This window comes from Puntigrus tetrazona, chromosome 8 (genome assembly GCF_018831695.1).
Source record: "Puntigrus tetrazona isolate hp1 chromosome 8, ASM1883169v1, whole genome shotgun sequence".
In the NCBI taxonomy this organism is placed as follows: domain Eukaryota; kingdom Metazoa; phylum Chordata; class Actinopteri; order Cypriniformes; family Cyprinidae; genus Puntigrus; species Puntigrus tetrazona.
In genome coordinates this window covers 16,812,267-16,837,318 of record NC_056706.1, presented here as the reverse complement: position 1 = coordinate 16,837,318, position 25,052 = coordinate 16,812,267, and the positions used below count along the sequence as shown (strand labels likewise).

Here is a 25,052-nt window from a genome sequence, read left to right as displayed (position 1 = left end):
AGCCTATTCAGTTATTTTATTTATTTTAGCATGCAGGTTTGGCTTATTCCTGTATGCAGCAGTGATGTATTTACAGCCATGCGAGAGTATTCCTACATTCATCAAATTTTGGTTATATTATGAGTTTATACCACCATTTATTAGATTAAGCGATTGTCATTTTCTTACTACCGTAGAACACAACAGGAATTTTGAAATAGTACATTTTAAAATAAATAGTATTGGTTCTTGTTGATTTCCATTTAACTAACAAAATCTTTGCATTTTGCAATTTTTTACAATAACATGTACATTTATCGAACGTGATGGTGAAGTAATTAAACAACAACAAAAAAACTAAACAATTATGGGCAGACTATCCCTTCAACACAGAAGCTGATTACCATAGCAAATGAATCCAGTGCAGAAGGTGGCACAGAAGCACTTCTCGTGGAGTGGCATTTGGGGTTTGTATTTACACAGACTTTGTAATGCTGCAGAGGGTGGTGTAAAAGCATTTCCATGTTTTGATACTGGGGTTGAAATTAGGTCAGGCTTAATTTAGTCTTAGTGCAAGTCTAACCACTTGCACACTATCTCAAGTAGAGATTTTATCCAAGTAGAGTGCACAAGTCTGTGCATGTCTTAGAGGTATTTCTAGAGTCATATGGAGAGATGACAGTTAAGTGGAGAAAGTAAGGAAGGGGCGAAGTTTATGAACATAAAAAACCATAACCTATATTTGGAAATCCAAAATACTGTATGAAAGTCATAATAAAACAGACAAAAATGACATCAGCATTGTGACAGATGTCCATTTGAAAAGAAAAAGAGAAGAGAAGGACTTTGTTCTATCCATTGGTTGTCAGCTTCATGCAGATCTGTATGCATGTTTGCAGTCGCTTGCTTAGAAAAGAGTGAAGCTTAAGTGGAATAAGCGATAGGAGAAAATCTCTAGAAGCGAGAGGAAGGCGTGGCGAGAGTCTAAAATGAATGAGTCGAATGAATAAATTAATGAATATACACAAGATTAATTGTTTATAATAAGATCAATGAGTGTTTAAAAATAGGGAATTTTGTATTTTATGCTGACTTACAGGACGTGAATTAGACTAGATGTGTTTGGATTACTCTGCTGTATGCAGGAATACTCTGATAGCAGCTTGTAAGCATCCTTTTGGATTAAGGTTTAACCACAATATATGGACCTTGTAAGAAAATGACGCTCATGTAAATATAGCCAGTGATGGGAGGGAACGAGCCAGAGAGAGAATGCAAAACACCTTATTTGACCTTGTCAGCTCCAGTCATGGCCCTCCAGGGCAGATGGGTGATGCTCACCTGGAAGATGATGCTGAACATACAGATGCACAGCATCGGGCACGAAAACGTGCGTTTACGTGACAGATGTCAAAGTGGAAGCAGCCCGCGACTGTCCTGCTGAAAGCCGCACCGGCTCTGCGCTTGTGCGTGCTTCTGTGGGAACAGAGAGCCAGAATAGGCCAGTTGTGTTCACGTATCTTCTGTGTTGATCCGGTGCACAGATACAGCCGAAGAGCGCTTTAAACGAGCGCCAAAGGCAGTGTGTTTTGCGTGCTGCGCTCTTCCAGCAGTGAGTGTGTGTGTGTGTGTGTGTGTGTGTGAGTGGTGAGCGCGCGCCTGTGCGGCTCCTCAGTACCGCCCGCTCCAGCGCTTTTCTCTTCCCGACGGTCGCTAATGAACCGTTTTAAGCCCGGATAGCACGGACAGCGGACCGGAGCCGTCAGCCGCCCCCTTAATATGACACACAGTTGGACGCGGCTGTCTTTACGGGAATCATCTTTTAACGGAAGAGCGGCGGAAGAGGTAGAGTCGCTGTCCATCGCTTGATTTCGTTCACGCGCTCAGCTGATCTGAGAGCATGTTGTGTTGATAAGGAAGATATCGGATGTTTTGGTCCAGAAATGTCTCTCGAACGCGTTGCGATACGGTTGTTTGCTCGGGTGATAAGATGTTTAGGTTGCTGCTTTGGATGTAAATGTCATTACGGCTCGTGCGGTCGTTTGCACCGTAACCTTATAAATACATACAGTAGTACGCTGTGCCGTGTTAAATGTGCTGAAAACATCATTCAGCGTCTTTCTGCCAGGAAACACATGGCTGTGTAAGTACTTTTGTCCATAGCCATTTTAGATTGCAGCACTGCTGAATGTTTCTCACGGTAGCTTGTACTATTAAAGAGATAGTCCTCTTTTTCCCATCACTTGGGAGCTCTTCAAACTCCTTCAAGATCTCGCCGTCGCAAACAGTTACAATTCTTTGTTTTAGTGAGATTTTAACATGTATTCTTTTATTTTAAACAACCTGACGGTGATGGGTGAGACCAGGGCTTGCTGTCACAGAGGTTGTGTGTCTCAGTCTGTGAGATTTTGAGCCAAAAGTCCCAATTACACGAATGTGTGTTTTCCTCTTGACGTGGTGTTCTAGTTCAAACCCTACATTTGATGCACTTTTTATTTTGTCATCTCGTCCCTTTAATTGAATTTTAGTTGCTGTGCAAACAACAGAACACAATTAAAACACATTCGGATAGATATGTTGAATATGGAATTTTACCTATAAACATCAGGCGGTGTTTTATACGGTGCATCTGAATTACACAATTGAAAAAGTGCAGACATGCGCCACAATTTTATTTTAGAAGATATAGAAATGGTTTTGCTTACAGCAATGATAACGATGAAAGCATTGTGGACTGCGATACTTAAGTTGAAAGCATCATATCAGTTGACCTCAAAGCGATCTGCTGAATATCTAGGGGATAGGAGTAAAGCATGTTTTATGCTCAATTCATCTATTAACCTGAATTCACTCCAGCATAATCAGTTTAATAGTTATTATTTTTTTCCATGACTTCCAGTTGCTTTTTTTGGTCTAGTCACCAAAACATTGCCATTTAAAACGCATGCAAACGTCTTTGTGCTTTTTAATTATTTATACATTCTATAATGACATGGCGTACCTCTGGTGTAATATATATCTCCTGTAGCGTGATGTGACAAAACCCGATCTGTTGCATCATACTGTGTGGATGGTATAGATTTTAAAATAAGGGCGTGATTTAATCAAATTGCTTTACATGTTGTAACTTTATTCCCGTTAAGCGGGAATTTATCCCCATACAAATTGACATGCAGTATGTTAATGATGCAATATGGCATTAGGTGTCTCACTCAGGGGTGCAATGATGATATAGTATTGCATTCTCAGAAAGTTTTCACTTCTTGGAGCTTGTCTGTGTGGAAATGGATCTGTGACCACCGTGCAGACTTTAAGCCTTTGTAGTAGCATTTGCATATAATCACGCAACCTGTGTATATTGTTAGTGATGCTGTTGAAATTCTATTGTTGTTATGATTTGGTTTGAAAAGAATAGAAAGATGAATATGGTAGTGCCGTCCTGTGGTAAAGCACTTTACGTATAAACAGTCTCAATTACGTGAAATGTGTTCTCTCAGAGCTCATAGAATATTAAGAAGAATATAACACCTTTCACGCGCAGCTTGAGTCTCAACTCTCTCAGCGTTCTCTATCTGCCTACAAGCCCCCACCTTTTTTGTTTGTTTGTCAGTCATCAGTGAAAATGAGTTCAGTGCATATGATTTGAGCATTGCAGATACAGCCTATATAGACCGTTTCTGAAGATGAAATATGTAACTTTTACGCCACTAATGATGCATATTTGAAACAGCGATTTGTCCTTTTGTTGGAGTCAAGGTTTAGCTGGTTAGCATGGACCCTAACTCTTACTGGAAAATAGAGAAACTACGCTCTCTATATGTCTCGCCCTCGTGTTGTTCCAAACACGTAAGACATCTTCAGAACGCAAACTAATGAAATGAAATCAGGAAGCTTTCTGACCCTCCCACAGACAGCAATGAAACTAACATGTTCAAGACCCAGAAATATAGGAAGGATATTGTTGAAATTTCAAATTTATGACGCTATGACAATACTTTAACGAAAAAAACATCTTCTCCTATGTCAGCCTCATGGATCATTACACGTGGAGAAACAAATTAATAATTTGTTCCTGGGATTTATTAATTTCTATCTACGTTTTATTCATTCGTTCCCTTGTTTTAGTTACATCATGCCACACTATACTAATTCAATCCCTCTTTTGAATTCAGTTAAATCATGGCCACGAAGCCGGTCATGCTTGTGACCTAACAGCTTTTAACTTTTTAAAAATCCCTATGGAAAAGAATATATATATTTTCGTAACTGCTGAAAATGTGGGCTGGCAGCGTTGCGCTCTATTGCAGACCTCGTTGTTCGCTTTATTAGTAATTAGCGACTAAAGGAGGTGGGATGCTGATTGGGATATTGGGTCACACACACACTTAAATGCCTCAGATGGTTTTTGTTCAATTACCTGTAGTATGTTTTTGAATTTATCACTTGTTCGGGTCACGTGAAGCAGCTGGCGTGTATGAAAAATTGTTCTGGATGCCATCGGATTAATAGCAACAATAGCAGAATGAGATCTGCAAAGAACCACATCAGCATTAAAGGCTTCATTAAGTAGATTTGTCTTTAAATTATACTAATAATATCATTAAAGTGCCCTCATTTTTTTAGACCGTGCTGTAACAACTGGATCCTGGTGATGCTTAGTGCTCTGCTGGCAGTACAGGGCACGTGTCTTTCTCTCTCTCTCTCTCTCTCTCTCTCTGCCTTATTCCCTCCATCCCTGCCTTACTGATATGAACAGCGGCAGTCATGTCCAGATTACATAACTGGCACCCTCCCTCATTCGTGTGGTCCAGTAGAGGAAAATGCTCAACCGGGATCTCATTATAGTGTTGTTCAACTGGGGTTAAAGTGCACACACATTCTTTGAGTCTCATCAGGCAGGTGCTTGCTACTACGTGTCCATCGCTCTTTTCGTTCCGCCTAAAATGCTGTGTTTTTGGGATTATATGCGATTCTCCTTCGGCGAGGAGGATTTAGTGTTTTAGATTTAGATTTACTAGTGTCCACTCTGTATGCGTGCTGGGCTTTGATTTTTTTTTTTTTTGTGACGGACGGCAGTGAACGGCATAAGCCCATCCGGAGAAGTGTGCAGCTGCTGAGGAAATGGACATGCTTGTAAATTATGAAGTATGTGTGTGCATGTGAGAGGAGGACAGGGATAAGGAAGAAAGCACAGAGGGAAGGAAAGATGGAGAGCGAGAGAGAGAAAAGAAAGGAGGTAGAGCGAAAGGGAGAGAGAGAGAGAGAGTGTGTTAACAGCAAGAGAAGACAGATGCCAGTCAGTGGCTGGTGTTTGCATACAAATGAATTTAGAAGATAATAGAGGAGGCTATATTTATGTGTGCGGACAGATGTTGTACTGTGTAGGAGTGCTTGTGTGTTCACACTTAAAGGAATAGTTCACCCAAAACTGAACGTGTCCTGAAAATGTACTTGCGCTACGGCAATCCAAGATTTATATCAGTTGGGAACAATGTATAATCGCATCACTTGCTCAACAATGAATCCTCTGTGGTGAATGGGTGCCGTGAAAATGCCAAGATAAAATCATCACAATAATCCACAAGCAACCTACAAGACTCCAGTTCATTAATGAATGTTTTGTGAAGTATTTGTTTTCTACAACTCTTTTCCCTGTTGTTCCTTCCCATCAAAATCCAGCGACATTATTTATATGAATTTAGAACTCGTATTTTTAAGCGCAAACTATTGTTTAGAACGTTATAAACGCACAACTTTTCACTTGACAAGACACTAATTGATGGACTGGAGTCATATCGATCACCTGTGAATTATTATGATGTTATTATCAGCTGTTTGGACTGTGGATTGGACCCATTTGCTGAGAGGATCCTTGGTGTGCAAGTGATGAAACGCTACATTTCAATGCAACGTGTTCAATTAAGAAAGAAACTCATATGCTTCTTGGATAGCCTGACGGGAGCACATTTTCAGCGAATGTTCATTTAGTTTGAACTGTTGCTTTAAAGGATGTTTACCAAAAATGAAATTAAAATGACCCTTGTTGTTCCAAACCTCTATGACTTAATTCTAACATAAGACACAAAAAAAAAATTTTGTAAAGTGTGTTGGTTGCACTTTTAATGCAATTGCATCAAAGTCACAATAAAATGACAGTAGCACCAGATATTTTCTTTAGTATTGTGACATACCCAGATCGTTTCTTTTAAACGCTGTCCTTCGCTCTCTGCCTTCCCAAGGGCTTCCATAATGAGTTTATGCACCACATTCGTCTTATTCGTACATGTGGGAACACCTAAGCCAGAGTGTTCAAGGAACTCCTATATCACGTAACGCTCCACAGTGAAACCTGATGTTCACGATAGTGTAATAAATCGAACCCTGACCCGGTATTCCCGTAGAGGAGACAGATCTCGCTGTAATTTCCAGCTGTTTAATTGGCTTTAATTGGGGCAAATAAAACACAGCTCAGGCCAGCGTCACGAAGAGATAACCTTGACATTCTATTTAGCCCTGCTGTCTCACAGTACTGGGAATTCAGCCCAGCTAGTCGGCTTGCTTCAGATCTGCCGCTCGAATAGCCGTTCTTTCACTTCCAGCGTCACTGATCTGGACTGTCATCAATCCAAGCAGATAGATTTAAAATAATAAAAAAAAGAGACCGATTATATCCAGGTTCTCCTCTGAGAGCCACGATTCGCTTCTGATTTTTAATTATACAAACACAGCACAGAGGCGGTGATGTTCTACAGGGCTCTAACAGACAGCCTGCACCGGCGTTCAGTTACTAATTGGGTATTTTTAGTCGATTTCGGACAAAATGAAAATCTAAGGTTGACGTTGGGATGTAATATGTAAATGTAGTATAAATGCTACATAAGGTGGCTGTTTATGTAAATAAAACGGTGAGGTCGGCGCCGGTGACCTGGTGGGTGAGTTCGACTTCCCGGCTCACAGACCTTTCCTGGTCCTGACCCCCTCTCTCTCTACCTCTTCGCTTCCTGTCAGCTACGATCTGCCCTATCAAAATGAAAGGCAAAAAAATCTTTGAATTAAATGGTGAAATACTGCGCTGTAATGAGCTGTACGCATGTTGTTAAAGACCAGGCTCAAAAGGTATTTGTAGATTGTAGTTTGATTTTTATATAATTACATTTCCATTTATTTGGATTACACGGTTGCAATATAAAGTAATATACTTGTCAGTCACACATAAATTAGATTTGATGTGATGGCACTAATAAATTCAATGCTTATTAAATGCATTTTTATGTAAAGCCGTCCGTACCTGATTATATTTTATACGTTCGAACATCTGCGTTTACAATTTGTTAATAGAACTGATTTTTCACAATAAACAGATTGAATAAATGAACATTTTGAATATTGGCGTTATTTAAATAAAGTCATAGAGCTGTACAAATACTTCATAAGAAACTATGATTTTTTTGGGGGGTCCCAGGTCTGTAGGTGTTGATGTTGTTGTAGTTTATAAGCTGTCCCGTTTGCCATTTTATCTTTCTGAAGGACTTCACAGTGGACCTTTCTTATTCTGGCCAAGAACCACCCACTTAGACCGGACAAGGCCATCTGATCAACCTGTAAAGCGTCCAACTGCAGTTTGTAGTTAGCAGGCTATTCTGAAACACAAAAACGGACTGTGAGTAAAAAATGAGAAAACCAAGAAAAATGTATAGTTGTTCACAAAGATATCTAATTGACTTTTTTATAATGGAGCGAACCTTCATTAACCTCGTTAACCTTTAAATCAGCTAATTATATATCAGAAATGCTTATTTTATCAGCGACTTTTTAATACCTACCTTCAGGCGTTATAATATAGACCTTCTTGGTTTTTGTTGACAGATAAATGTGGGCCATTTTGCAGCGCGTAGTTTCTTTTTCTCATCATCGTAACCCCTTTAAGGCGTTCACTGTTAGTGACGAACTGCAAAGCTTGAATTGGGACAGGTCCTCATTTAACACAAGTCTGGGACCTGAGAATCAGTGCCAATTGCAATCACTTTTTTTTTTTTTTTTTGCCTGTGATTAGATGAACACCAGCTAGTTTTAAGGCTGCATTAAAGACGGGATTTAGCTTGTCGGTGTGATTGCTTATGACCCAAGCATATGAGCAGAGGACCTGTTGATCCAATCATGTTGGGATTCGCACTCATATGAAGTAACACCTTTCAGTAGAGCCGAGCTTGGGAGGCTGCCTCTGTTATAGAGTGATGTTCTCAGTGACAGCCAAAGCTTCAAAGCTCGCCTGTAATCATCCAAAACACACCCACCCGTCTGCGATGACGGCGGGACATCTGGTGTCACATCCGGCAACTTTTTAGACACAGACGGCTTGTTTGTGTTCTCATTCTTTATAAGCCGGTACATTTGTTTGTTTATTGTCATGTACGCTAGATATTCATGCGTTTATGCGATTTTATACTTAAGTAAATGATTCATTAAAAGTAATTGCTGCTTCAAAGCATGTAGCTAATTTCTATTTATTAGACCTCTGTAATTGAATGCAAAACACCCACAAGAGAAGATGAAAATGGCATTAGACATTATTAAGTGTTTTGAACTTAATGGAATTAAATGGAGTTAGACATGCGGAGAGAAAGAGACAGTCTAGTCGTACATAATTGATTTATTTTTGACCTTTTTTGTGATTTAGTTTTTGGGCATGTTCTTATGCTCAGCGAGGCTACTGATATTGTAAAATATTATTGCAATTTAAAATAGAAGTAAAAATTTTTAATTAAAAATAAGTAAAATGTTTTTAATTGTAATGTATTTTAACATGTCATTTATTTTTGTGATGGCGAAGCTGATTTTTCTAGCAGCCATTACTCTTCGGTGTCACATGACCAGAAATCAGAAATCCTTCTAATATGCTGATTTGCAGCTCAAGAAAATGTTCTTGTTATTATTTAATGCATCCATGATGAATTGATTAAATCCATGACGTTAAGTAAATAAAAAATCTAATTAAATTAAATATGTACTTTTTTTCATTTTATTTTGGGTGCAAAATGTGAATCTTTGTGCTATAGCACATTGACTTTTTAATTTCAAAAGATCAATGAAAGCTTGGTTTGTGATGATTTGTTTTCTTCAAGAGGCGTAAAATTGATCCGTGGTGGCTGGTCTGCTGTGGATGTGATAAGTCTGGATTGACAGTGATGTGGGTGGATTAGAGGAAAAGTTCCTTTCGGTTGCTGCTCGCCGAAGTCGTCCTGACAGTCTAAGCACATGCATGCTAGCCTTTAGCCATCATTAAGGAAAGAAAAAGAACGGCACTGCCTCCTTATCAAAAACTGGTGTGCTTCTAAAAGTCAGTATTTGACTTCACCAATAAATGTTCTTGTTTTAGCTGCTTGGAGGATTCTTACATACTGTGCATGTAGTACTGTGTGAGAGGAAGTGATAGCTCTTCTCTGATCTGCCTTCGTTTGGCTTCTGCTGCCTATACAATTTTCATTTTTATATATTTTCCGTGACTGATATATATACTCTCTAAGCTAAATTCTCTCAAACAGCTGATAGTACCTTTTTTGTTTGTTTGTTTAGCTGACTAGCTGATGACTTGTTGTTTTGTTTTGTTTTGTTTTTGTTTTTTTGGACGCGCCATATGTTCTTGTAGACTTGTTTGGATCCACCTTTTCTGGGCAAATGTAGCGTTGCTTTTTCTGAGCTTGCTGGGCACTGGCTCAAGATGTGATGTTGTCAGGGATTTCTTCAGTGATCTAGGACAGATTGGAAACAGCTGCTCGGAGGCTAACGGAACTGGAATTATGAGGCATTGAGTCTAAACTATGTGATTAAAAAATAGATCAGAAATGAGAGATTAGAACTGTATCATTACGCCGCGTAATTAATCAACTTATTACCGAGCAAATCTGTGGTGTGATGTAGCCTGCAGTGTTCGTATTTTACACCTCTGTTCTCTTTAAATTGTGGTCGTTCATTTGAAGTGCTAGTTCACCACAAAAATACGAATTCTAAGGCTGCGTGTGTTTCTTCCTCACAACACAAAATGAGATATTTTGTAGCTATTTTTGTATAGTGAAAATAGATTGAGGCCTTTAAGACATTTAACTTTTGGATCAATTTAATGCAACTTTCTGAACAAAATTGTTTTTAAAAATCACTATAAATGCATTCTGTTGCTATATAATAAGTTTATTTGTAGCAAAACAGTCTATGTCAAGGAAAATGCAGCGCAGGAGATAATACATTTTAAGTGAATTATGAGCTTTTTAATTCTTTTTTTGAATATGTTATTGAAAGTTTAGCTGCTGCTTTTTGAAAAAAAAATTTTTTTTTCAGTTTTTCTCCTGGAGTGCTGATCAATAGGAAGAAAAGGGCTGAAAGGACTCTTGTTTACTCTACAGAGCTAATTGATTCTCACTGCCGTTCTGATCAATTTCATTTCACACATCATTATGTCAGCATAAATATTGTCCCACTGTGCCCTCAGATAAATGCTCGTCGTTTCTTTTTGTCTTTTTTTCGAGTGTTATCTTCCCACCTTTCGGTTCATCTTCATTGCTGGAGATCCACAGAGACCGTTAATGTGTTAACGAGTATGTGACCTATTGTTATTGTCCTCTTTACTTAGCCGAGGCTGTAATCATAATCCTGCATTCTTTCCTGAAGTTCATTCCTTCGAGCGTTACAGTAATGTCAGCATTTGTGAAAGCGGTGTTTTCATAGCCTGTGTTAAAGGACATTATGGCTTTGAGCAGTTTTGCGAGGTTTTAAGAGGCTGCTTGTGATGCCACAAAGCAGCTAAAGGAATAAGGTCACCTACAAGCTTTCTAAAGGTTTTTGTTTTTCTTTTGCTATCTTTGTCCTTCCTTTTTTTTCTCACTGTGTTCTGAAAAGTACATTTTTCACTTTGAAGTGACTGAATAGGTCTTATTGAACAGGTCTTTATTTACACCTGCACACTTTATTTTATTTATTTATTTTTATATTTTTAGGACCGTAGAAAAAAAAAAAAAAGGAGAGAGCAGCAATGAGAGTGAGAAAGAAAACAAGATCTTGGCATGACAGTCCACACTCAGACACAGTTTTACTATATATATATAAGTTTATAATATTTTTTTCATTTGAGCAATGAAAATTTAAGAGGTTTGGGTCAGTGAGTTAATTTTTATAGTATTTAATTTTATACAAATTAATAATTTTCTTTAGCTTAGTATGTCTTAATATTGCTGAAATTGACAAAGGGCTTTTCAAACAAATATAAACTCTGTTCTTTTAAACTTTCTATTCATCAAAGGATCCTAAAAAAAGGGGCCACAGTTTACACAAAAATATTAATCACCAGCTGTTTTCGTTAATTATAAAAAGAAATGCTTCTTAAGCAGCAAAGCAGCATATTATTATGATTTGCTGAAAATTTAGCTTTGCCATCACATGAATAAATTCCATTTTAAAATACATTTAAAAAAGTAATAATATTTAGCAGTATTTTACTGCTTTTAGTGTATTTTTAATCCAACAAATCTAGCCTTGGTGAGCATTTAAGTCTTACCAGCCCCAGACTTTGAACTGTAGTGTGAGTATCTTATAAACCTGTAAAATATGACAGAATTTTATATTTGCAGCTGTAGATCGCAACTGCGCTTCCCAGAGTAGAATTGATTACATTATTTCTTCTCCTTCTCTCCGAGTGCTGTTCTCTCTTTCTGGTGGTCTCATGTTAATTTGAGTAGCGCACCAAATAGATGAGTGCAGATTCTTTATCTCTGCCTCTTAGTGCATGGGAGTTGCAAAGGCTAATTAAATAGCATAGCTGTAATAGGCTAGATTTAATTTGCCTTGCCCTCACTGAAAACCAATTAGGAAAACGTTGAGGAGGGGTGGCCTGACACTCTCTCCGTCTGCAGAGTTTACAGGACATGCAGCCGAGCCTTTCGCCGAATGTTTGCCTATACTGGCAGCCTTCCAGACTTGACCCAATACAAATGGCCCCCTGGCTGTTGGAAAAAAGGCTTAGCCGTATTCACAGACAGCCAAACACGCTAATTAATATTGATAATGGGGGAGAGGACAAGCTCAGCTCTGCAAAGCTGACAAAACGCAGGACTTTTCAGACTTTTGTTGTTTTAAAAAGACAGACGTTGGTCCGAGGGACGGTCAGTTTTGTGGCGCTGAACTGGCATGACGGCTTGCTAATCTGCTCCATACCACAAAACAATTCTGTCTTATTGTATTTGTTATTGAATTGAGTAGTTTTAGATGTATTTATGCTTTTGTGGTCCTGGAGTTCATTTTTATACCAGATGCTGGTATAAAATGTTTGTATTATTTATATATATATATATATATATATATATATATATATATATATATATATATATATATATATATATATATATACATATATATACACACACACACACAGTATATAGTAATAAAAGAAATAAAACACAGTAAAACCACATATAACGTAAAACCAATTTATTATTACATTAAAATACATATTTTAAATGGCAAAACAAGTGTGTTTTATGATTGAATTAATTTAAATAATATCATAATCGAATAATATAAAAATTTTAAAAATATATTTTTTATAATAATAATAAGAAGAAGAAGAAGAAGAAGAAGAAGAAGAATCATAAGTCTTTTTTGGAAGTTGACTCAAAACACTGAAGGAAATGGTGAAGGTGAATAGCCTATGCTTACAGTCATGGTTTTGTATTATTTTTCTGTGTTTTTTTTTAACACCCGCTAGCGAGTACTAGTTTATAAATTTGAGAGGTGAAGGCTCCGGTGATGGGCGATGGTGTGATGGAAGGTCTTTTCTTGCTCTCTCTCAGCCGTTTTCTCTTTTTCCTGCCTGATCATTTTTCTCTCTCTTTTGAGGGCTGCTGATGTCCAGATGTCTGTTTGCGTTATGGACGTTAGTGTGGTGGGTTGCTGGAGGGGTGAGCTTGTGTTGCCCAATTGCCTGTTGGCGGGGTGTAGGAGCCATGCAGCTGGGGACGAGTAGGGCTATAAATACCCTGCCGCTCACTCTCTTGAGGCTAGTGGCTGTGCAGTGCACTAGCTCTTTCTCTGATCTACAGCAACTCTTTCAGCACACAGCATCTGAAAGGTCATTGAGTGGCCAGGCATGCAAATGACAAATATCTGACAATTGTATGATTATATAGCCTGCTCTTATAAAGGCTCTTTAGTGGTTCTTTGCAGCGCATTCTACTGAAACCTTCTTATTAAGAGTTATTTTCACTGTGCAGGGCTTTTGAGTTACACATCAAAAAGTTTTGAAGGTTTATATTATTTATTTACTTTTTTTGGGGACCGACTAATGAAATTCAAAAGGTTCAAAAGATGATATTTGTTACCTATTATATATATTTAGAAATAAGAATTGTACATCCATGGCATAATAATAAAATGTTTTGGTTACTGCAAATTCCAACATCCAAAAAATTACTATTTCAGTTTACATAAGCTATAGCATTAAAATTCTAATTTAATAAAACTTTGTGTTTGGTACATTTGGTACTCCTCAATGTTAAAAGCAAACATACAAAAACAGAGAAAAACACACACATGCATGTGTGTGTGTGTGTGTGTGTGTGTGTATTATGTAATATGTACTATGTATATTTTGTCCAGTAATGAAATAAGAAAAAAATGTAGTGGAAAATATAATAATAATTAAACAATTATATATATATATATATATATATATATATATATATATATATAAAAAATTATATTGAAAAACTCAATCAATTGTATTAATAATTTTTAATTATAAATTTTTTGGGCCTAATATTTTTCACCATATAAATGGATTTCATGTATAAAAATGTAGCAGCTGACTTTATTTTAGCAAGGGGGATCATGATATTCTGGGGTCCTTGCCAACATCAAATAATTTGGCTTAAGATAACGTGATGAAAGCATTACTGCATTTAACACATTTCTACATATGCTTTATTTGAAAGTAGTCCATTAATTCACTCATTACTTTTTTTTTTGGACCGGTTAAATGATTATTTTCAGAAAATGTCATATGAGCCGTTTCAGTGACACAGACAGTTTTATCAAATCAGTTGTGACGCAAACACTGACTCTCTAGCACAGCCAAAAGACACAGTTGCACGAAAGCATAACACAACATGCCCGGGGGTCATCACCAGGCTATTCAAGGCTATCTATTTTCACATACTTGTCAGTGATCAAACCATTTTCCCCATCGCAGCTATTCACACAACAATCTAATTTTAGCCCTGTAGATAATCCATGCTTCGGGACATCAGTGTAACGTTTCTGAATCTTCTCCAGCACAAAGGCCGCCCCCCGTTACACCTGACTGCTGCCATGAATTAGTAAACATGCTTTTTGTTCCTTCTGCTTCCTGTGATCTGGAGGGCTAAGCTAACCGTTAGGCTAACTCGTCTTAAGAGCGGACGCTTAGGCAGGTGTGAGTATCTGGAGATATCGAATGCCTCATATACTTACTGTACTCTAATCTGCTTGCTGGGTCATTACATGCCTGTTTTTGTACCACGTACATTTATTTTAGTAAGTATTTTTTCGGTTTTCAAATGGCATCATTGATATAGTCGGTATTATTCCTTCGCAGTCATTATTGTATTTCAATATAAATCATAAACGGCTGAGACTTTTATTTTGCTTGCATTTATTTATTTACATTTTAGCTATATGGTTAAATGACAAGTGATTTCAAATGATTAATTGCATTGAAAATAAGTTTTTGTTTATATATATATATATATATATATATATATATATAACTAATTTTTTTTAAAAAATGAATGTTATTTATATATTAAATATTATATGTGAAATAATTTACACAAATATAAATATATACATGTAGATACATGTAAATATTTGCAAAATATATGTAGTATGTGTGTCACATGTATTATGTAAAAAAATTTATGCGATTAATCATAATTAATCATTTGACAGGACTAATATACACTGTGTGTGTGTGTGTGTGTGTGTGTGTGTGTGTGTGTGTATATATATAAGATAACAAAATCTTATTTTCATTGCAATTAATAATTTGAAATCACTTGTCATTGTCACTTTTCCAAACTAACCTTGTCTTTTAATAATGACAGGTAACATTCTCATTGTCTGACTTTCACATTATTTGACACTGATTTGGAGGCCAAGCATTTTTAAACATTAATATTTTATTTCTTAAGATTTTTTAGTTTGCATCAACTTTTTTTTTTTTTCTCATTTAGGAAACGACAAAGATTTTCAAAGTGATCTCAGATTTTTGGACATATGATTATGAATTAGAATAAGACTTAAGAAATATTCTTGAACGTTCAGTTTGTTCACTCATAATATTTCAATCAGATCATAGTAGGCCGACAGCCACTCGAGTTTGTAAGCTTTTAGGGCACTGAGAGCTTTGCGAAGCCAAACATCTGGTTTAGTCTCCTGCTAACAGCGTCAAAATCGTTCTTTGCGTGTTGTCCATTTACAGCAGTTTAATACACCCTCTCTCTCTGTTTCCATGCTTGTTTGTTCTCTACAATCAAATGGAGCAGGTGTTAATGTTTTGCATGTAACCCAAACCAGTTTATGGACACACGTACACATGTACAAACAGACACGCTGATAAGCCCCTGTTTGCTTGCCAGAGTAGTAATAGCCCCTGGTAATGTGTAAAGAACATGATGATGGTGTAATGTTGCTTTGTACTCATTGGCCACCTGCTAAAGTCAGGCCTCACAGGAAAGCACCACTGTTGACAAGAACCACAAAAGAGCCACTCTGCTAACAAAGAACGCACAGTGTAAACACAGACACGCTAGCTAGCTGGACTTTTAATGCTAGATGATATGCTTGTTTAGCAGTAAGATTCACATTTTATTCATGTAGAAGGGACGAAAACATGTTTAAATTTTCCTCCTTGACCTAGAAGAAATGGCACATAAAAGTTTGAGAAATGCTTTCAAATTATTTGCAGGTGCAAATTATATTTAGAGCAAGAGATGACATAAGTACAAAAATGAAACTAATGTTATAAACTAACAGGTTTATATTTTCTACTATAAAATCAGCGAAGATCAGGGCCCGTGTTCGAAAAAACATCTTAAGGCGAAAAGTAGCTCGTAACTCACCGATTTAGGAGAAAATCTTAAAAATAATGGCTGTGTCTAAATTTAGGACTCCTTACTTTTATCTTAAGAGTCTCAGCAAGGTCAAACCTTTACTGCTATTTAGGAGAGCACGAAGTAATGTTTTGTAAATATGGGCCCAGAAGATTATATTATAATTTCTTTTATAATGTTTTTACTGACACTTTTGATGAATTGAATGTGTCCTCCTTAAATTAAATTACGCATTAATGAATTTAACATGCAATATTTTACTTTTTGTTATATATCTATTTATTCTTTAATTCATGTAGTTTTTTTCTCTGTGTTTTTCAGAAACTGAGGAATGAGGTGTTTCCATTACATTTATCGCCTCAGCATGTGGAAGCATACCGGCTGCTAGAGGACAGGAAACACAAACTCTCACCCGAGACCGCCGCCCTCTACCTGCTTCGACAACAGCACAAACTATTGGTCAGTCTGTCTTCCTAAACGTTCGCCAGTGATCTCGATGTTTAGGGGTTTTGACTTAGGAAAGAAAAGATGGAAGAAGTATCCCATTCCACCTACAGCATAAGCTTATATTGATTTTAACGTTACACAAACATACAAACACACATTCCTCCAGAGATAGTTTGGATGTGCTGAACCAGATGTAAATGAATCGCATTGATTATATGCGCACACGCCGGCTTATATTCCTGTCACATCATGTTACCCGGTAGAAGCTGTCTGTGAGTCATTAGGCTTTCAATACTGTTAAAGGTGCGCCGTTCACAATACTGGGTTACATGGACTGAATTTTAAGATTTACTGCATTATTATTGCCATTGGCTGCATCACAAATCCAGTGTCGACATAATTACGCCCGTTCGCTTGAATCATATCCGTTCTCGTGATTACGCATCATTATCATCTCGTGGTCACGTGGCGTGTTTAGCTCTCTTTCTCGCTCGTTTTTGTTTCTCTCATGTTGTCAGTATTGTGCACGAACGGAGCTGCAGCCCGTCATACCTGTCAGTTGCTTGGAAACAGAATTTTTTATAAAAGCAGTCCATTAGCATGTCGTTTATCCAGTTTTGGTGTGTCAGATTTTTGCATTGTATAGGAGCTGAAATGAACACGTAGGAGTGGTGCGTGTGTTTGCGGAGAGGCAGCCAGTCATCGGCTTCTTCCACGCCTGTTTGGCAACACTCTTTTGAGGAACACTCAAGTGCGATAAAAGAATTAAGTGTTAATGGAAACCATCCGTGCAGAATGACATCTCGGAAATATGTGCGTATGGAGCGGTGTTAGCAAAGTGAGCTGTAAGGTGTGGCGGGTTTCTAGACATGGAAAAGAGTTTGTTTCCTTTGACAGGAAGATGTTTTTGGCTCGTTAACGAAACTCGTTGAGGGCCGCCACGTTATTCACGGTTCATATTGGTTTGAGCAGGTGCGTAGGACCGGTTTGATAAGTGAAGGGAGGGGGCAATGTTATTTTGACATTTTTGGTCAAATAAGAAAAGAGAAAGAAAGAAAAAAAAATGTGTGGATGAATGATTTGGTGACCATAAAATCAATAAGATTTCGAAAATAGGAATTTTATATACAAACTATAATATTTTTCTCACATTTGTGGGTCTTTTTACGTGAAGAAGCCTTTATATTTTAAGAATGGGGTTTTATATTTGGTGGTCCTCGATAAACCCCCAGTATGAACTGAATTAGTTTATACGCTTCTGACATGTAAAAGTCTTTAAATGACTTGCTGTATTTTTAAGACATTTTCCAGAAATGTGACTAATTTAGTAAAAAAAACAAAAAAGTAGGCACACGCATGAAAACACTGTGCTTGCCCATGTTTACATAATTGCTAATGAAGTTAGAACAGCATGGTGACCACACTACAAGCTTTCCATAGACCTCTAATTTCATTATCCTTCTTATTAACGCTCAGAAGGAGCCAGTCTGGCCAGACTACTTCCTCCTTCTGTCAACGTCTTCCTCTTCTCCTCCTCAACCAAAGAGGTCAGTAATACCTGAAGAAAGTTGACTGCTAGCATTCCAGTTCATCTCGATGCAAGCTGCTTTTTTAGCCAGTCATCAGAGGCATTATGTCATGTGACTAATAAATGACAAACACGGCCCAAAAACCTTCACTAGTGACAATCCTAAGCTGTGACGTTCATCTGCAAGCGTTAAAACTAGTCCCAACGGGTGAGAGGACTGTGAGAGGCTGTCCACCGGTATCATCTCCACACGTGATCTCACATCTCTTCGCACACTCGCATCCTTATCTCAGCCCTGAAAACACTCACGTACATGCCTCAAGGATCTCTTATCATCAACAGTGAAGGAGCGTGATACGGAGCCTGCAGGTGCACATGCATACACGCACACAGAAAGAAAACACAGTGAATACCAATGATGGGTTAAGGAAGATTTCTTACCAGACATCCTTTCGTTTCAATACCCTTCCTGTTCACATGACAGCAAATTACTGCTGTCGTTCTCCAGCATTGTACGTAAAAGTTAAAAGTTCTTTATCTTTGGATTCATATCCACGGATTCTAAAAATGAGAGCTGTTACATGAATCGTTTTTTTGGGGAACAAAAATGAAACCCCCCATTTGGAAACTTTATTTTATAGAGTGCAGCCAGTTTCTGTGACCCACTTTAATGTTTTTTTTGTATCTAGGGCTGAGAATCAATATAGATTTCCTGATTTGAATCTGTTCTGATTCACAAGCTCTCAACTCGTTTTGGATTCTAATTCATTTAGATACTTTTCAAATACAATCTCCATTTTGCTTTTCAAATATAACAAAAATTATTATATATTAAAATAATAATAATTAATCTGCTTATGCTTTAAATTGTAAGACTGATTAATTAGTCAACCTATTCTGACTGATTCATAAGATCTGACTCATTATATAAGGCAACACTAGCTGATTCTGATTTATCTTATCAGAAATATGCCACAAAATAGACTACAGTTTTGGTTCAATAATCTAAAAAAGCGTCTACTTTTTTTTTTTTTTTTTTAAATAAAAAAAAAAAAATCCTTAATCATTAAATTAATTAAAAGTGACAGTAAATCACTGTTACGTTTCTGTTCTATTTATAAACTAATCCTAATTTCTGAAGGATCATGCCACACTGAAGACTGGAGTATATGCTGAAAAATACAGCTCTCATCACAGAAATAATTGATATATAATGTAATTTAATGTAATATAATTAATAGTGATAATGGCATTGTTGCACTTTTTAAAATAAACAAAATAGGAGTTTGATAATGTTATAAAATGAAAATAAAAGCATTGATTTAATTGAGTTTAAAATAAAACGCATTTCAAAAAGATATTTGTTTATTAACTTAAACATGCACTGCTAACGTATACATTTTCAAACCTAAAATCAGCAAGTATGTGTTGCCAGTTTGTATGCTGAAGTGAAGCACGTCATTGAATGAAATTGAACTATAATTCAATGACATAATATATTTATTTTAATAAGAAGTTTTTTGAATTGTATTAATATTTCTCAATATTGCTATTTCATTCTGATCAAGTAAATACAGCCTTGGTGAGCAGAGACCTTCAGACTTTTAAACATGTAAATTAGATGATGTTAAGAACGCAGTCCTAATCTGTGCAACTTAAACATTTTAGTTTCTGCCTTAATAAGGTGAGAAAAGCAGCGTGATTTAGCAGTGTCGCACATCTGGATGAAAACGATACCTCTGACATCTCCCTTTCTCACTTTCTGCGAACATCTCCCATTAGATGAGACGAAAAATAAAAGAGCTGATGACACAGGAGAAATCGGCGGAGTTGAAATCTCGTCCTTCTCTGCCAACTTTCACAATCGTTTTTCCTCCGACCGTGAGAGAATTCATTAAAATTTCACTCAGCCTGCGGCCTCTCTCTCTCTCTTCTCCCTCTCTCTTCCTCTCAATCTATCTTTCTCTCTTTGCCTTTACTCACTCTGAATGAATGGAGCTTTGAATAATGTAACCAGTTTTAACAAGATCATAAACCCCCCCCCCATCCAACATTCATAAGCCAGTTAGCTGAGGTTTGGGATCTTGGGGACGGGCGGAACGCACACGTTAAGCACACCTCGTTTCTCTCACTCTCTCGCACGTACATGCATTCGGGCACGTGCACGTTCAAACGTCTCTCTTCCAGACGCGCTCGCATACTTGAATTCCGCAGAGGATGAAAGAGTGACGCAGGAGCTGGAGAGATGAGAGAGGGATGCCTGGAGGAGGAGGATGAGAGACAGAGAGTGAAATCAAAGAAGCAGTGATGTAAGAGAAGCCCCCATAGGTCTCTCTCCTGTCCGTCTGTCGAGAAAACCGCACCGGCTTTCTGGCTCTGCCGCAAATTAGAGGACTGTGAATGTCCTTTACGCTGCGTTTATTTCTAAAACACTATAATTGTACTTTTTATATTCTTTGACTGTTTATCGTATTGTTGAAGCATTAAAAACATGTCGGAAGAGGTGCGCGGAAAACCCAGCCTTTAAGACACTAGATAATATTTAGCAGATAGCATTACCAGCAGTGATGCATTTGCGGGAAGTAATCTCGGTCTAAATCTTGGAGGTGTTTTGCTCTTAGCGGTCCTATGGAAAATGGAAAATGAGATTTTGCACTGAATGAGACATGAGGTTTGGCTAGTGGTTAGATGCTAACATGCAACTGTGTTTTATACCATTTGCGCTGCATGATGCATAAGGTGATTTATAAACTACACTGCATTCCAAATTATTACGCAAGTTGAAATACTGTCATATTTTTTTTCCCCAAGAACATTTTAACGATCTCAAACCACATCAATCTTAATAACTACTATTGATTTTGTATTTAATCATATGTAAGCGATATATAATGGTTCAGGAAGGCTGAATCTCTTTATGTTCAGGTTTGCCGAATTATTACGCTTGTTTTCGTTTCGCAGATAAAATGAGCCAAGAATGAGATTGAACTTAGGCTAAAAGTTAAAAATGATGCGATACCAATGCAGTGATGGAATTAGCGAAGTAAAGGAATGATCATTGGGAAGAGAAATGCTCATTGGGTCAGCAGAGTCAGAAAAAAACAGGTGGAGAAGAAAGACTCATGCTAACTGCAAAAGAATTAGGAATTAATGTCAAGAATTAGGTGAGAAACCATCAGGATCCATTTAGTCTTCATCGCCATCATTTTCCAGAACTGCAACTTTCTTGGAGTCTCCACAAGTACGATGTTTGAGGTTCTCAGAGGCTTTGCTTGGGTGCAGAATGACCCTCACTTGCTGAAGTGTTGTGAGACGGATTTTCATAGACTTTATGGACAGATAAGTTGTGAGTGACTCTTGAAGGAACAGCATCACATCCTCTTGAACGACTGAAGATTTTATCTTCCAGAATCTAGCAGTAAGTTTGGGAGCTCATTTTTATCTACAATCCTAAAATGTTTGTCTTGCAGAAATCGACTAATATGATTAAATAAAAATCAATAGTAATAGTTAAGACTGATGTCGTTTTGGGATTGGGAAAAATATGACCAGAATTTCAGCTTAATAATTAAGTAATGCAGTATATTAAAGTACTATAATACTGTACTTATTTTTGCTATTTATGTGTTCAATTTCAACTTTTAAAACAACCAAATAAAATAACACAGCAACAGCAAACACAGCAAACTGAAAACATAAAATAAAAAGTTAATAACACATTAAATATTTTAATTATTATTATTTATATTCATAGCTTTATTTCATTTATTTTTGCAGTTTTGAGTTTAGTCATGCTTTCATTTATTTTATAATAACAACCCTGATTTTAATTTTGATAATTTAATAATAGTTTTATTATTATTATTATTATTAAATAAGAATACACAAATGTATTATTGATACGTTTTAAGATAACTATTTAATACATTTATAGCTATTTTTGGTCTTATTATTTTAGTGTTCAATTCTTGACATCAGCAGAGCATTATCTATGACCTTTGTCTCAGAAAACTCCTAATTTGCTTATTATTAATAGTTTTAGTTAGGAGTTGTCTGTGAAAAAACGAAATGTGACCTTCATAAGAAGATGAAATACACTGTGAGCAACAGACTTGCATTGATTTCCCGCAGCAATTACTGCCATTCTCAGCTCAGCTAGTGCATAAATATTGATATTCTGTTGAGACATTCAACATTTGGTGGGTTTATATGAGCGTGTGTTTGCATATATCGCTTTTGCTTTTTCTCTCTTTATATTTGCTTTTCACATTTCACATTAGCTCATATTCACATTCTCTATTTTGTCTCTCCAGCGCAAACGCACACTCTAAAGCACAACGCCACACATCCTTCCAGCAGACGTGTCAGACGTCACAGTGAGAATGCAATCCAAATCTGTAACATCTAATTTTACGCTATCAGAAGGAGGGACATGTTCAATCTCACAGCCTTTAATTAGATCTCTGGCACTGGAGGTGTGTGTGTGTGTCTGTGTGCTCGTGTACGCACATCTAAGTGGGTGTGTGTTTGTGCTGGAGACGCAGCAAGAGGCATTAGAATCTGTGTGTGTCAGATTTGTGCTCCCATGTTTGCAAATGTTGTTCGTGAAAAAAAATATTTTTAATGGAGCGTCATGTATTTTCATGTTATTTGGCTCATTCGCAGGTTTTATGACCTCTTACTTATGTGGGGTTCAAAATCTATATCTCTTAATTTTCAGCATTGCAATGGTTGTTTTTTTACAAAGATAGGCTCTCCTAAGCCCTTCTCATTTACATTTAGCATTGCATTACATGCTCAGCAGTGTAATGTACAGTAAATGGGTGCCACCAGAATGAGAGTCCAAATAGCTGATAAAAACTAATTCATCATTTAGATTTTTTTTAACTTCAAACCATTGCTTCTGGCTTAAATATGTGGCCACTGTCCAAAATATTGCTTTCTACAATATGAAAGTCATCTAGTCTGAATCAGGAGATATATGCACAGATCAAGCATTGAAAATTGTCCAAAACAGTATTTTGACGGCAGCCATTTACCGCAAGGATCTTAAATTTCTCTAAATCTGTTCTCATGATAAAACAAACTCATCTACATCTTGGATTGCCTGAGGAAAGTCAATTTTAATTTTTGTGTAAGTTATTTCTGTTGCACATGCTGAGGAGTGCATGTGTGACATTTTCAGGGAGGTTTAGGCTGCTCTCCTTTTTTTATATTACCAGAATCTCAGCAGGTCGGAGCCAGTGGGAGAGAGTTTTGACACTTTTACATGTGAGAGAAGCAGAAGGAGGTTTAAAAAGTGAGCTAAACAAGAGCGTATAGATGAGTGACTACACATTTAGAGCTGCTACAGTACATTGGTTATTGTATTTAAGGCCTCCCAGAGTAATACTTGAACTATAATTTACTGCACCAGCGCTGTACAGGGGTTCAGACTGAAATAACTACATTTTTTGTCAAAATGGTCAACATATAGGGTGTATAAATCATCCTAGTGCCAGCATCAGATGTAACAACAATCCGATATTTATTACAAATAAAGATGTTGAGAATTAAAATGCAAATTTTTATCGGAAGGGGCATTTTCCCATAATTTTGGGGCTTATATTAACACATTTCCCTTATACATTGATTTAATTGATTAAAATAGGTTTTCACTGATGTCTTAGACTTCAAGTGAACTATCCACATGTCAGTAAATATCCTGTTCCTGTCTAAATGGGTCTTGCTGGCCAGAAGGACCTGTAATTTGTACCACACTTAATGCGGCTCATCAAAAGTCTGGCCACAGACTAAAAGCATCTTACGGTTGCGAAACATGCTTTCTGTGAGCCTCGAGGCCATCAGCAAAACAAGAAAAGGCTTGATTAGGCATTGAGTGTATAGTTGAGCTCCACTCTACAGTGTGCTTGATTCAGCACCATGGTCAGCTCCCTGAACAAGAGTGCACTACATTCCCTCAAACCGCGTCTGTCCTGCGCCAGAGAGGCAGTTTGTCAACACTTCATTAAAGTCTCATCAAAGAGCTGACTAGTCATGATGAATAAATTATTTGAATAAATTATTAACTGTTATGTTTTTCCTCAGTGCCGTGTGGATTAGAGATGCTACAACAGAACCTCACTTGATCTATAAACCGTTTGTGTTTCTAATAATTTTGCTACAGATGCAGTCTTTATTCTTTATTCATATGTGAATTTGGACCACAAAACAAGTCATAAAGATCGACTTATTGAAATTTAGATTTGTACATCATATGAAATCTGAATGAATAAGCTTTCCATTGATTTATGATTGGACAATATTTGGCCAAGATTCAACTGTTTGAAGTCCGAATGAAGTTCTTGAAAAATTAAGTTTTGATATATTTGCAGTAGGAAATGTACAAAATGTCTTCATGGAACATGATCTTTACTTAATACCCTAGTGATTTATGGCATAAAAGAAAAATCTATAGTTTTGACCAATACAATGTATTTTTGGCCATTGCTACAAATATACCTGTTCTACTTTAAGACTAGTTTTGTGGTCCAGGGTTACATATTGTAATACCATTTTACTCTATTTAAGGCACAACATGACAAGATTGCACTGATACAAAATGTGACCAAAAAAAGCCAGTTAGAAGAGTGAGAGAGTTTAATTCATCAAAAATTAATAAACTCTTAAACAATTAGCCTGGCAGCATACTTTACTGAGTTTTGCATACTGTTCACTGCCTATCTCACTGGTAAGCACATATCTTGATAGCTTAGCATATTGTTAACCTATTGAACTGATTGCACTATTTTCCAACCTTATTTTTTAAGTTATTAGACACCAAAATAACAGCTCTCTTTCTGCATTTGTATTGAGATGAGATGTTTCTCTCTGTGCTAAAGGTTGATGTGAACTTGGTCGGTTAAGCCTCCTCTGTAACTCAATCAACAGTTATGGGATCGGTACACACCGTTGCGGTATTGAGT

At 37.0% G+C, this 25,052-nt stretch overlaps 1 protein-coding gene across 1 annotated transcript in view; it reads left to right on the top strand.

Moving 5' to 3' along the window:
* The first annotated feature begins 1,758 nt into the window (after positions 1–1,758).
* The window catches only part of LOC122350717 (peripheral-type benzodiazepine receptor-associated protein 1-like), a 72,264-nt gene continuing 48,970 nt past the window's right edge, over positions 1,759–25,052 (top strand). The window contains exons 1-2 of the mRNA XM_043247402.1: positions 1,759–1,824; positions 16,434–16,571. Coding sequence (XP_043103337.1) covers positions 1,759–1,824; positions 16,434–16,571 — 204 coding nt within the window. The remainder of the gene's footprint in view (positions 1,825–16,433; positions 16,572–25,052) is intronic.